This window comes from Oncorhynchus gorbuscha, linkage group LG23 (assembly GCF_021184085.1).
Source record: "Oncorhynchus gorbuscha isolate QuinsamMale2020 ecotype Even-year linkage group LG23, OgorEven_v1.0, whole genome shotgun sequence".
NCBI classification, from domain to species: Eukaryota; Metazoa; Chordata; class Actinopteri; order Salmoniformes; family Salmonidae; genus Oncorhynchus; species Oncorhynchus gorbuscha.
Genome location: NC_060195.1, coordinates 20252746 through 20266018, shown reverse-complemented (window position 1 = coordinate 20266018; position 13273 = coordinate 20252746). Strand labels below are relative to the sequence as shown.

General features: G+C 54.1%; 1 protein-coding gene across 1 annotated transcript in view; it reads left to right on the top strand.

Moving 5' to 3' along the window:
* The window catches only part of gpc3 (glypican 3), a 264625-nt gene that overhangs the window by 161958 nt on the left and 89394 nt on the right, over positions 1-13273 (top strand). The window contains exon 3 of the mRNA XM_046323308.1: positions 5155-5840. Within this exon, the coding sequence (XP_046179264.1) occupies positions 5155-5840 (686 nt within the window). The remainder of the gene's footprint in view (positions 1-5154; positions 5841-13273) is intronic.

Here is a 13273-nt window from a genome sequence, read left to right as displayed (position 1 = left end):
TGCTGCTGCTGCTGCTGCTGCTGCTGCTGCTGCTGCTGCTGCTACTGCTGCTGCTGCTGCTGCTGCTGCTGCTGCTGCTACTGCTGCTGCTGCTGCTACTGCTGCTGCTGCTGCTGCTGCTGCTGCTGCTGCTGCTGCTGCTGCTGCTGCTACTGCTGCTACTGCTGCTGCTGCTGCTACTGCTGCTGCTGCTGCTACTACTGCTGCTGCTGCTGCTGCTGCTGCTGCTGCTGCTGCTGCTACTGCTGCTACTACTGCTGCTGCTGCTGCTGCTGCTGCTGCTGCTGCTGCTGCTGCTGCTACTACTGCTGCTGCTGCTGCTGCTGCTGGTCTGGGCTACTAGTCTAGGAGCTGAGCTGCTGTCTGCTGCTACTGCTGCTGCTGTTGCTGCTGCTGCTGCTGCTGCTGCTGCTGCTGCTACTACTACTGCTGCTGCTGCTGCTGCTGCTGCTGCTACTGCTGCTGCTGCTGCTGCTGCTGCTGCTGCTACTACTGCTGCTGCTGCTGCTGCTGCTACTGCTACTGCTGCTGCTGCTGCTGCTGCTGCTGCTGCTGCTGCTGCTGCTGCTGCTGCTGCTGCTGCTGCTGCTGCTGCTGCTGCTGCTGCTGCTGCTGCTGCTGCTGCTAATAGCTAGTCTGGAGCGAGCCACACTGTCTGTTGTAACTTGCTACTGCTGCTGCTGCTGCTGCTTACTGCTACTACTGCTGCTGCTGCTACTGCTGCTGCTACTGCTACTACTGCTGCTGCTACTACTGCTACTACTGCTACTACTGCTACTACAACTACTGCTGCTGCTGCTGCTGCTGCTGCTGTGCTGCTGCTGCTGCTGCTGCTGCTGCTGCTACTACTGCTGCTGCTGCTGCTGCTGCTGCTACTACCACTGCTACTGCTGCTGCTGCTGCTGCTGCTGCTGCTGCTGCTGCTGCTGCTGCTGCTGCTGCTGCTGCTGCTGCTGCTGCTGCTGCTGCTGCTGCTGCTGCTGCTGCTGCTGCTGCTGCTGCTGCTGCTGCTGCTGCTACTGCTGCTGCTGCTACTGCTGCTACTGCTGCTGCTGCTGCTGCTGCTGCTACTGCTGCTGCTGCTGCTGCTGCTACCACTACTACTACTGCTGCTGCTGCTGCTGCTGCTGCTTGCTGCTGCTGCTGCTGCTGTTGCTTACTACTACTACTGCTACTGCTGCTGCTACTACCACTGCTACTGCTGCTGCTACTGCTGCTGCTGCTACTACTGCTGCTACTGCTGCTACTACTGCTGCTGCTGCTGCTACTATTACTACTACTACTACTACTGCTGCTGCTGCTGCTGCTGCACTACTACCACTACTACTGCTGCTGCTGCTGCTACTGCTGCTGCTGCTGCTGCTGCTGCTACTGCTGCTGCTGCTACTGCTACTGCTGCTGCTGCTGCTGCTGCTGCACTGCTACTACCACTACTACTACTGCTGCTGCTGCTACTACTGCTGCTGCTGCTGCTGCTGCTGCTGCTGCTGCTGCTGCTGCTGCTGCTGCTGCTGCTGCTGCTGCTGCTGCTACCACTGCTGCTGCTGCTGCTGCTGCTGCTGCTGCTGCTGCTGCTGCTGCTACTGCTACTGCTGCTGCTGCTGCTGCTGCTACTACTGCTGCTGCTGCTACTGCTGCTGCTGCTGCTGCAATTACTTACTGCTGCTGCTGCTGCTGCTGCTACTGCTGCTGCTGCTGCTGCTGCTGCTGCTGCTGCTGCTGCTGCTGCTGCTGCTGCTGCTGCTGCTGCTGCTGTTGCTGCTGCTGCTGCTGCTGCTACTGCTGCTGCTGCAGCACTGCTGCTGCTGCTGCTGCTGCTGCTGCTGCTGCTGCTGCTGCTGCTGCTGCTGCTGCTGCTGCTGCTGCTGCTGCTAATAGTGGTCTGGAGCGAGCCACACTGTCTGCTTTGCTGCTGCTGCTGCTGCTGCTGCTGCTTACTGCTGCTGCTGCTGCTGCTGCTGCTGCTGCTGCTGCTGCTGCTGCTGCTGCTGCTGCTGCTGCTGCTGCTGCTGCTGCTGCTGCTGCTGCTGCTGCTGCTGCTGCTGCTGCTGCTGCTGCTGCTGCTGCTGCTGCTGCTGCTGCTGCTGCTGCTGCTGCTGCTGCTGCTGCTGCTGCTGCTGCTGCTGCTGCTGCTGCTGCTGCTGCTGCTGCTGCTGCTGCTGCTGCTGCTGCTGCTGCTGCTGCTGCTGCTGCTGCTGCTGCTACTACTGCTGCTGCTGCTGCTACTGCTGCTGCAACTACTGCTGCTGCTACTACTGCTACTACTACTGCTACTGCTACTACTGCTGCTACTGCTACTACTACTACTACTACTACTGCTGCTGGAGTGCTATTTGTAACCCATCCCCAAACAGCCTCAGGTCCTTGACACACAGCCCCTCCCTCCATGAGAGGTCACTTGATCCCAGCCTGCTGAGAGGAAACCTGATCCCACCCAACCCTCCAGGTCCTGGCCTGCTGAGAGGGAGGAGCAGGCCCAGGAAATGGCTCCACAATGGTTATTAGACTGAGCTCTGTGACCCACATGTACTTAGAGCCTTTATAAAGAGCTGCAGCTCTCTTAGAGCCATTATAGGTAGCTCGCTCTATCAGGGTCTGTAAGCAATATGGCAGGTTGCATCTTATTTACATGGTTGACTTCATGAAGATGTCTGGCCTTAAGAGGCTTTAACAGAACTAGAGGAGGCAGATGGAGGGAGAATGACTTCATGAAGATGTCTGGCCTTAAGAGGCTTTAACAGAACTAGAGGAGGCAGGAGGGAGAATGACTTCATGAAGATGTCTGGCCTTAAGAGGCTTTAACAGAACTAGAGGAGGCAGAAGGAAGGAGAATGACTTCATGAAGATGTCTGGCCTTAAGAGGCTTTAACAGAACTAGAGGAGGCAGAAGGAAGGAGAATGACTTCATGAAGATGTCTGGCCTTAAGAGGCTTTAACAGAACTAGAGGAGGCAGATGGAGGGAGAATGACTTCATGAAGATGTTTGGCATTTACTTTACTTCACATGTTCCCTTCACATTGTTCTCAATAGTTGATTTATATGAACATTTTGCACTTCAGTGTGTGTACGTTTGTGTGTGTACGTGTGTGTGTGTGTATGTGTGTAACATGTGTCCCTTCCTCCCAGCCTGTCTGGAATTCAGCTCATCTGTCTTCTCATTGGTCATTGGGAAGTACATCTCAGGCACAGCAGAACAACCCAACCCAAAACTCTAATATGAGGTAAACCAACACACCCGTCTCCCTCCCGCCAACCACATGCATACCATCATTTGGAGAAAGAACGGAACGCAGACTGAGAGGAAACAGTGTGAGCTATTGCTGTTTATGTACTGGGTGGTTTGAGCCCTGAATGCTGATTGGCTGACAGCCGTGGTATATCAGACCGTACACCATGGGTATGACAAAGCATTTATTTTTACTGCTCTAATTACGTTGGTACAGTTTATAATAGCAATAAGGCACCTCAGAGGTTTGTGATATATGGCCAATATACCATGGCTACGGGCTGTGTCCAGACACTCCACGTTGCTTCCTGCATAAGAACAGCCCTTAGCTGTGGTATATTGACCATATACCACACCTCCTCTGGCCTTATTGCCCAAATACATTTGACAAATATATTGTGATGTTCAGATACTCATGGTAACCAATCATTATCCACTCATGGTAACCAATCATTATCAAAGTTCCCCCTCAGTTCACTGGTGTGAGTTAGGGTGCATAGAACGTTTTCAGGCAGTCACTTCAAAAAGGAACTAGTCAACTATTTGTAAAACAAAACCTGTTCTCCATTACCCTGGGCTTATCACCTGCCCAAATCCTGTTCTCCATTACCCTGGGCTTATCACCTGCCCAAAACCTGTTCTCCATTACCCTGGGCTTATCACCTGCCCAAAACCTGTTCTCCATTACCCTGGGCTTATCACCTGCCCAAAACCTGTTATACATTACCCTGGGCTTATCACCAGCCCAAAACCTGTTCTCCATTACCCCGGGCTTATCACCTGCCCAAATGTTCCAGCTCAGTGGTTGTATTACAAATAGCACCCTGTTCCTTATATAGGTCACTACTTTTGACCAGAGTCCTATGAGACCTGGTCAAAAGTAGTGCACTATAAAGGGCTGCCATTTAGGATGCAGGAAGTGACTCCCAGCCAGATCCCCTGCCTAGAGCAGTAATAGAACCCTAAAACCTCTCTCCATTCTCCTTTGTTGTTGTCTTTCCCTGCCGTCTTCCTCTGGGCGGGGGGCGTGGGAGATGGAGAGTGTGCCTCTTTGCCACAATGTTGATAAGACTTCACTTATTGCCTTGAAACACCTCTGATTATTTCTCTGCCTCACGTCGACCTCGCCCCTCCCTTCCTCCTGCCTGCTTTGTGCCTTTCTCTTCCAGACATCTACAAGGCAATATAGTCCGCTGGGTCTAGGTTGGCAGCTCAAATCAGGATTAATGGGATGCTTTTAAGTAGCTAAGACTCTTGAAATGTGCTCTTTTGTAGTGTCAGAAAGGTCAAACCCCAAATCGTGGTTTTCATCTGATGTGAAGGCTTTGCATTGCTTAGTGTACAAGCCTCTGTCTCCAGCAGATCATAAACCAAAGGTGTGTGTGTGTGTGTGTGTGTGTGTGTGTGTGTGTGTGTGTGTGTGTGTGTGTGTGTGTGTGTGTGTGTGTGTGTGTGTGTGTGTGTGTGTGTGTGTGTGTGTGTGTGTGTGTGTGTGTGTGTGTGTGTGTGTGTGTGTGTGTGTGTGCCTGTGTGTGTGTGTGTGTGTGCCTGTGTATGTCTGTGTCTGTGTCTGTGTCTGTCTGTGTGTGTGTGTGTCTGCGTGTATGTGTGTCTGCGTGTATGTGTGTCTGCGTGTGTGTGTCTGCGTGTATGTGTGTCTGCGTGTGTGTGTCTGTGTGTGTGTCTGTGTGTAAGTGTGTGTGTGCATGTGCGTGTGCGTATGTGTTTGAGTGTGTGGGGAAAACTTTCCTCTGGATGTGTTTGTGAAAGAGATAGTGTTTTAGAGTGATTGTGAATGTTGTCTGGTTTGTTTTTATTGATGTGTTTACTAGAAATTAGTTTTAAAGTTGCACAATTTTCTAACATTCTCTCCCCCTTCCTCTCTCTCCTTCTCTCTCACCCCCCTCCCCTCCCCTCTATCCACCAGAGGCATTTGAATTGGTGTTGCGTCACGGCCGTAACTCCACCCTGCTGGTGCTGAAAGCGGAGTTCCCAGGGCTGGGGGGCGGGGCCCAGGGGGCGGTGGGTCAGCTCTTCCTGGACGTGTCTCTCTACATCCTGGGCTCAGACTCCAGCGTGGAACACATGGTCCAGGCCTTCTTCACCCGCCTCTTCCCCCTGACCTACCGACACCTGCTGGGGGGTGGCACAGCACCCATATCTGAGGAATGCCTGCGGGGGTCGTGGAAGGACTCCATAGCATTCGGCCCCTACCCTAAACTCATTATGACTCGTTTGTCACGCTCCCTCCTGGCCACGCGTGTCTTCCTGCAGGCGCTGAACCTGGGCATTGAGGTGGTCAACACCACTGACCACCTGCGCCCAGGTAGGGACTGTGGGCGCACCCTGCTGAGGCTGTGGTATTGCCCACACTGCCAGGGCCTGCTAGGGGCCCCGGTCTGTAAAGGGTTTTGCCAGGCTGTAATGTCAGGGTGCCTGGGAGGTGCTGCGGAGGTACAGCCCCACTGGAGAGGGTATGTGGAGGGGCTAGGGAAACTGGCAGGGGCCATGAGGGGGGAGCAGGACATGGAGGCTGTGATGATGAGGTTACATGTGCTGGTCAGACTGGCCCTCAGACACGCTGTCAAAGCACGCCCCCGCCTACACACACTGGTGAGTAACAGGCAAGCATACGCTCGCATGCACACACAGAGCTGGCACTTAACATCCATATCAACATGCTGAGTCCCTCACAGACATACTAACATCCATATCAACATGCTGAGTCCCTCACAGACATACTAACAGCCATATCAACATGCTGAGTCCCTCACATACACACTAACATCCATATCAACATGCTGAGGCCCTCACATACACACTAACAGCCATATCAACATTCTGAGTCCCTCACCGACACACGAACAGCCATATCAGCATGCTGAGTCATTCACAGACATACTAACAGCCATATCAACATGCTTCACAGATATACTAACAGCCACATCAACATGCTGAGTCATTCACAGACATACTAACAGCCATATCAACATGCTTCACAGATATACTAACAGCCACATCAACATGCTGAGTCATTCACAGACATACTAACAGCCATATCAACATGCTGAGTCCTTCACAGATATACTAACAGCCATATCAACATGCTGCGTCCCTCACAGACATACTAACAGCCATATCAACATGCTGAGTCCTTCACAGATATACTAACAGCCAGATCAACATGCTGAGTCCTTCACAGATATACTAACAGCCATATCAACATGCTGAGTCCTTCACAGATATACTAACAGCCATATCAACATGCTGAGTCCCTCACATATACACTAACAGCCATATCAACATACTATCAAGTCACTCAGATACAAACCCACAGGGGTCAAACAGGGAGACCGGAGGGGTTAAGGTCATGACAAACAGGGAGACTGGAGGGGTTAAGGTCATGACAAACAGGGAGACTGGAGGGGTCTAGGCCATGACAAACAGGGAGACTGGAGGGGTTAAGGCCATGACAAACAGGGAGACTGGAGGGGTTAAGGCCATGACAAACAGGGAGACTGGAGGGGTCTAGGCCATGACAAACAGGGAGACTGGAGGGGTCTAGGCCATGACAAACAGGGAGACTGGAGGGGTCTAGGCCATGACAAACAGGGAGACTGGAGGGGTCTAGGCCATGACAAACAGGGAGACTGGAGGGGTCTAGGCCATGACAAACAGGGAGACTGGAGGGGTCTAGGCCATGACAAACAGGGAGACTGGAGGGGTCTAGGCCATGACAAACAGGGAGACTGGAGGGGTTAAGGCCATGACAAACAGGGAGACTGGAGGGTTAAGGCCATGACAAACAGGGAGACTGGAGGGGTCTAGGCCATGACAAACAGGGAGACTGGAGGGTCTAGGCCATGACAAACAGGGAGACTGGAGGGGTCTAGGCCATGACAAACAGGGAGACTGGAGGGGTCTAGGCCATGACAAACAGGGAGACTGGAGGGGTCTAGGCCATGACAAACAGGGAGACTGGAGGGGTCTAGGCCATGACAAACAGGGAGACTGGAGGGGTCTAGGCCATGACAAACAGGGAGACTGGAGGGGTCTAGGCCATGACAAACAGGGAGACTGGAGGGGTCTAGGCCATGACAAACAGGGAGACTGGAAGGGTTAAGGCCATGACAAACAGGGAGACTGGAGGGGTTAAGGCCATGACAAACAGGGAGACTGGAGGGGTCTAGGCCATGACAAACAGGGAGACTGGAGGGGTTAAGGCCATGACAAACAGGGAGACTGGAGGGGTCTAGGCCATGACAAACAGGGAGACTGGAGGGGTTAAGGCCATGACAAACAGGGAGACTGGAGGGGTCTAGGCCATGACAAACAGGGAGACTGGAGGGTCAAGGCCATGACAAACAGGGAGACTGGAGGGGTCTAGGCCATGACAAACAGGGAGACTGGAGGGGTTAAGGCCATGACAAACAGGGAGACTGGAGGGGTCAAGGCCATGACAAACAGGGAGACTGGAGGGGTCAAGGCCATGACAAACAGGGAGACTGGAGGGGTTAAGGCCATGACAAACAGGGAGACTGGAAGGGTCAAGGCCATGACAAACAGGGAGACTGGAGGGGTTAAGGCCATGACAAACAGGGAGACTGGAGGGGTCTAGGCCATGACAAACAGGGAGACTGGAGGGGTTAAGGCCATGACAAACAGGGAGACTGGAGGGGTCTAGGCCATGACAAACAGGGAGACTGGAGGGGTTAAGGCCATGACAAACAGGGAGACTGGAGGGGTCTAGGCCATGACAAACAGGGAGACTGGAGGGGTTAAGGCCATGACAAACAGGGAGACTGGAGGGGTCTAGGCCATGACAAACAGGGAGACTGGAGGGGTTAAGGCCATGACAAACAGGGAGACTGGAAGGGTCAAGGCCATGACAAACAGGGAGACTGGAGGGGTTAAGGCCATGACAAACAGGGAGACTGGAGGGGTCAAGGCCATGACAAACAGGGAGACTGGAGAGGTCTAGGCCATGACAAACAGGGAGACTGGAGGGGTTAAGGCCATGACAAACAGGGAGACTGGAGGGGTTAAGGCCATGACAAACAGGGAGACTGGAGGGGTTAAGGCCATGACAAACAGGGAGACTGGAGGGGTCTAGGCCATGACAAACAGGGAGACTGGAGGGGTCTAGGCCATGACAAACAGGGAGACTGGAGGGGTCTAGGCCATGACAAACAGGGAGACTGGAGGGTCTAGGCCATGACAAACAGGGAGACTGGAGGGGTTAAGGCCATGACAAACAGGGAGACTGGAGGGGTTAAGGCCATGACAAACAGGGAGACTGGAAGGGTCAAGGCCATGACAAACAGGGAGACTGGAGGGGTCCCATGACAAACAGGGAGACTGGAGGGTCAAGGCCATGACAAACAGGGAGACTGGAGGGGTCAAGGCCATGACAAACAGGGAGACTGGAGGGGTCAATGCCATGACAAACAGGGAGACTGGAGGGGTCTAGGCCATGACAAACAGGGAGACTGGAGGGGTTAAGGCCATGACAAACAGGGAGACTGGAGGGGTCAAGGCCATGACAAACAGGGAGACTGGAGGGGTCTAGGCCATGACAAACAGGGAGACTGGAGGGGTCAAGGCCATGACAAACAGGGAGACTGGAGGGGACTGGAGGGGTCTAGGCCATGACAAACAGGGAGACTGGAGGGGTCTAAGGCCATGACAAACAGGGAGACTGGAGGGGTTAAGGCCATGACAAACAGGGAGACTGGAGGGGTTAAGGCCATGACAAACAGGGAGACTGGAGGGGTTAAGGCCATGACAAACAGGGAGACTGGAGGGGTTAAGGCCATGACAAACAGGGAGACTGGAGGGGTTAAGGCCATGACAAACAGGGAGACTGGAGGGGTTAAGGCCATGACAAACAGGGAGACTGGAGGGGTCAAGGCCATGACAAACAGGGAGACTGGAGGGGTTAAGGCCATGACAAACAGGGAGACTGGAGGGGTCTAGGCCATGACAAACAGGGAGACTGGAGGGGTTAAGGCCATGACAAACAGGGAGACTGGAGGGGTTAAGGCCATGACAAACAGGGAGACTGGAGGGGTTAAGGCCATGACAAACAGGGACTGACTGGAGGGGAGACTGGAGGGGTTAAGGCCATGACAAACAGGGAGACTGGAGGGGTTAAGGCCATGACAAACAGGGAGACTGGAGGGGTTAAGGCCATGACAAACAGGGAGACTGGAGGGGTTAAGGCCATGACAAACAGGGAGACTGGAGGGGTCTAGGCCATGACAAACAGGGAGACTGGAGGGGTCTAGGCCATGACAAACAGGGAGACTGGAGGGGTTAAGGCCATGACAAACAGGGAGACTGGAGGGGTTAAGGCCATGACAAACAGGGAGACTGGAGGGGTTAAGGCCATGACAAACAGGGAGACTGGAGGGGTTAAGGCCATGACAAACAGGGAGACTGGAGGGGTTAAGGCCATGACAAACAGGGAGACTGGAGGGGTTAAGGCCATGACAAACAGGGAGACTGGAGGGGTCTAGGCCATGACAAACAGGGAGACTGGAGGGGTCTAGGCCATGACAAACAGGGAGACTGGAGGGGTCTAGGCCATGACAAACAGGGAGACTGGAGGGGTCTAGGCCATGACAAACAGGGAGACTGGAGGGGTCTAGGCCATGACAAACAGGGAGACTGGAGGGGTCTAGGCCATGACAAACAGGGAGACTGGAGGGGTTAAGGCCATGACAAACAGGGAGACTGGAGGGGTTAAGGCCATGACAAACAGGGAGACTGGAAGGGTCAAGGCCATGACAAACAGGGAGACTGGAGGGGTCTAGGCCATGACAAACAGGGAGACTGGAGGGGTCAAGGCCATGACAAACAGGGAGACTGGGAGGGTCAAGGCCATGACAAACAGGGAGACTGGAGGGGTCAATGCCATGACAAACAGGGAGACTGGAGGGGTCAAGGCCATGACAAACAGGGAGACTGGAGGGGTCAAGGCCATGACAAACAGGGAGACTGGAGGGGTCAAGGCCATGACAAACAGGGAGACTGGAGGGGTCAAGGCCATGACAAACAGGGACACTGGAGGGTCAAGGCCATGACAAACAGGGAGACTGGAGGGGTCAAGGCCATGACAAACAGGGAGACTGGAGGGGTCAAGGCCATGACAAACAGGGAGACTGGAGGGGTTAAGGCCATGACAAACAGGGAGACTGGAGGGTCAAGGCCATGACAAACAGGGAGACTGGAGGGGTCTAGGCCATGACAAACAGGGAGACTGGAGGGGTCAAGGCCATGACAAACAGGGAGACTGGAGGGGTTAAGGCCATGACAAACAGGGAGACTGGGAGGGTCAAGGCCATGACAAACAGGGAGACTGGAGGGGTCTAGGCCATGACAAACAGGGAGACTGGAGGGGTCAAGGCCATGACAAACAGGGAGACTGGAGGGGTTAAGGCCATGACAAACAGGGAGACTGGAGGGGTCTAGGCCATGACAAACAGGGAGACTGGAGAGGTCTAGGCCATGACAAACAGGGAGACTGGAGGGGTCTAGGCCATGACAAACAGGGAGACTGGAGGGGTTAAGGCCATGACAAACAGGGAGACTGGAAGGGTCAAGGCCATGACAAACAGGGAGACTGGAGGGGTTGAGGCCATGACAAACAGGGAGACTGGAGGGGTCTAGGCCATGACAAACAGGGAGACTGGAGGGGTTAAGGCCATGACAAACAGGGAGACTGGAGGGGTCTAGGCCATGACAAACAGGGAGACTGGAGGGGTTAAGGCCATGACAAACAGGGAGACTGGAAGGGTTGAGGCCATGACAAACAGGGAGACTGGAAGGGTTAAGGCCATGACAAACAGGGAGACTGGAGGGGTTAAGGCCATGACAAACAGGGAGACTGGAGGGGTTAAGGCCATGACAAACAGGGAGACTGGAGGGGTCTAGGCCATGACAAACAGGGAGACTGGAGGGGTCTAGGCCATGACAAACAGGGAGACTGGAGGGGTCTAGGCCATGACAAACAGGGAGACTGGAGGGGTTAAGGCCATGACAAACAGGGAGACTGGAGGGGTTAAGGCCATGACAAACAGGGAGATTGGAAGGGTCAAGGCCATGACAAACAGGGAGACTGGAGGGGTCTAGGCCATGACAAACAGGGAGACTGGAGGGGTCAAGGCCATGACAAACAGGGAGACTGGGAGGGTCAAGGCCATGACAAACAGGGAGACTGGAGGGGTCAATGCCATGACAAACAGGGAGACTGGAGGGGTCAAGGCCATGACAAACAGGGAGACTGGAGGGGTCAAGGCCATGACAAACAGGGAGACTGGAGGGGTCAAGGCCATGACAAACAGGGAGACTGGAGGGGTCTAGGCCATGACAAACAGGGACACTGGAGGGGTCAAGGCCATGACAAACAGGGAGACTGGAGGGGTCTAGGCCATGACAAACAGGGAGACTGGAGGGGTCAAGGCCATGACAAACAGGGAGACTGGAGGGGTTAAGGCCATGACAAACAGGGAGACTGGAGGGTCAAGGCCATGACAAACAGGGAGACTGGAGGGGTCTAGGCCATGACAAACAGGGAGACTGGAGGGGTCAAGGCCATGACAAACAGGGAGACTGGAGGGGTTAAGGCCATGACAAACAGGGAGACTGGGAGGGTCAAGGCCATGACAAACAGGGAGACTGGAGAGGTCTAGGCCATGACAAACAGGGAGACTGGAGGGGTCTAGGCCATGACAAACAGGGAGACTGGAGGGGTTAAGGCCATGACAAACAGGGAGACTGGAGAGGTCTAGGCCATGACAAACAGGGAGACTGGAGGGGTCAAGGCCATGACAAACAGGGAGACTGGAAGGGTCAAGGCCATGACAAACAGGGAGACTGGAGGGGTTAAGGCCATGACAAACAGGGAGACTGGAGGGGTCTAGGCCATGACAAACAGGGAGACTGGAGAGGTCTAGGCCATGACAAACAGGGAGACTGGAGGGGTCTAGGCCATGACAAACAGGGAGACTGGAGGGGTTAAGGCCATGACAAACAGGGAGACTGGAAGGGTTGAGGCCATGACAAACAGGGAGACTGGAAGGGTTAAGGCCATGACAAACAGGGAGACTGGAGGGGTTAAGGCCATGACAAACAGGGAGACTGGAGGGTTCTAGGCCATGACAAACAGGGAGACTGGAGGGGTCTAGGCCATGACAAACAGGGAGACTGGAGGGGTCTAGGCCATGACAAGCAGGGAGACTGGAGGGGTTAAGGCCATGACAAACAGGGAGACTGGAAGGGTTTAGTTAAGCAGTTGGGAAAGGGGTCGCCGGGAAAGCCAAAGTGGAAACAAGTGACAAGTCAAGGGGAGTTAGCAGATGGTATACACATCGTTGCGAGAGATATCGTAAACTTGAACAATGAATAAAACCACACTGTACCAGTCTAGTTAAGTGCCTGCCCTTCCAAGCCATGTCCTTTTCTAGCAGGCAGTCAGGAAAAATCCAGTGCCATGCTATGAAGCAAATCCTCCCCTCCTGCTCAGCGGGAGCACTGACCCTCTATGTGGGGTTTAAGCTGCGATAAATGTGTCCAGAATGGTTTCCGTGTGTAATTCTAAAGTGAAGGAGAAGTGCTCATGAAATATGGAGGTCTTTTCTGGAGAAGTTGCTGTTTTTTGTCTCTGGTATATGTGACAACATTTCACTCTCAGACCCAGCATCCCAGCGCTGAGCGACCAGGGTTCTTTTCTCAGACCCAGCTTCCCAGCACTGTGCGACCAGGGTTCTTTTCTCAGACCCAGCTTCCCAGCACTGTGCGACCAGGGTTCTTTTCTCAGACCCAGCTTCCCAGCACTGTGCGACCAGGGTTCTTTTCTCAGACCCATTTTCCCAGCACTGTGCGACCAGGGTTCTTTTCTCAGACCCAGCTTCCCAGCACTGTGCGACCAGGGTTCTTTTCTCAGACCCAGCTTCCCAGCACTGGGCGACCAGGGTTCTTTTCTCAGACCCAGCTTCCCAGCACTGTGTGACCAGGGTTCTTTTCTCAGACCCAGCTTCCCAGCA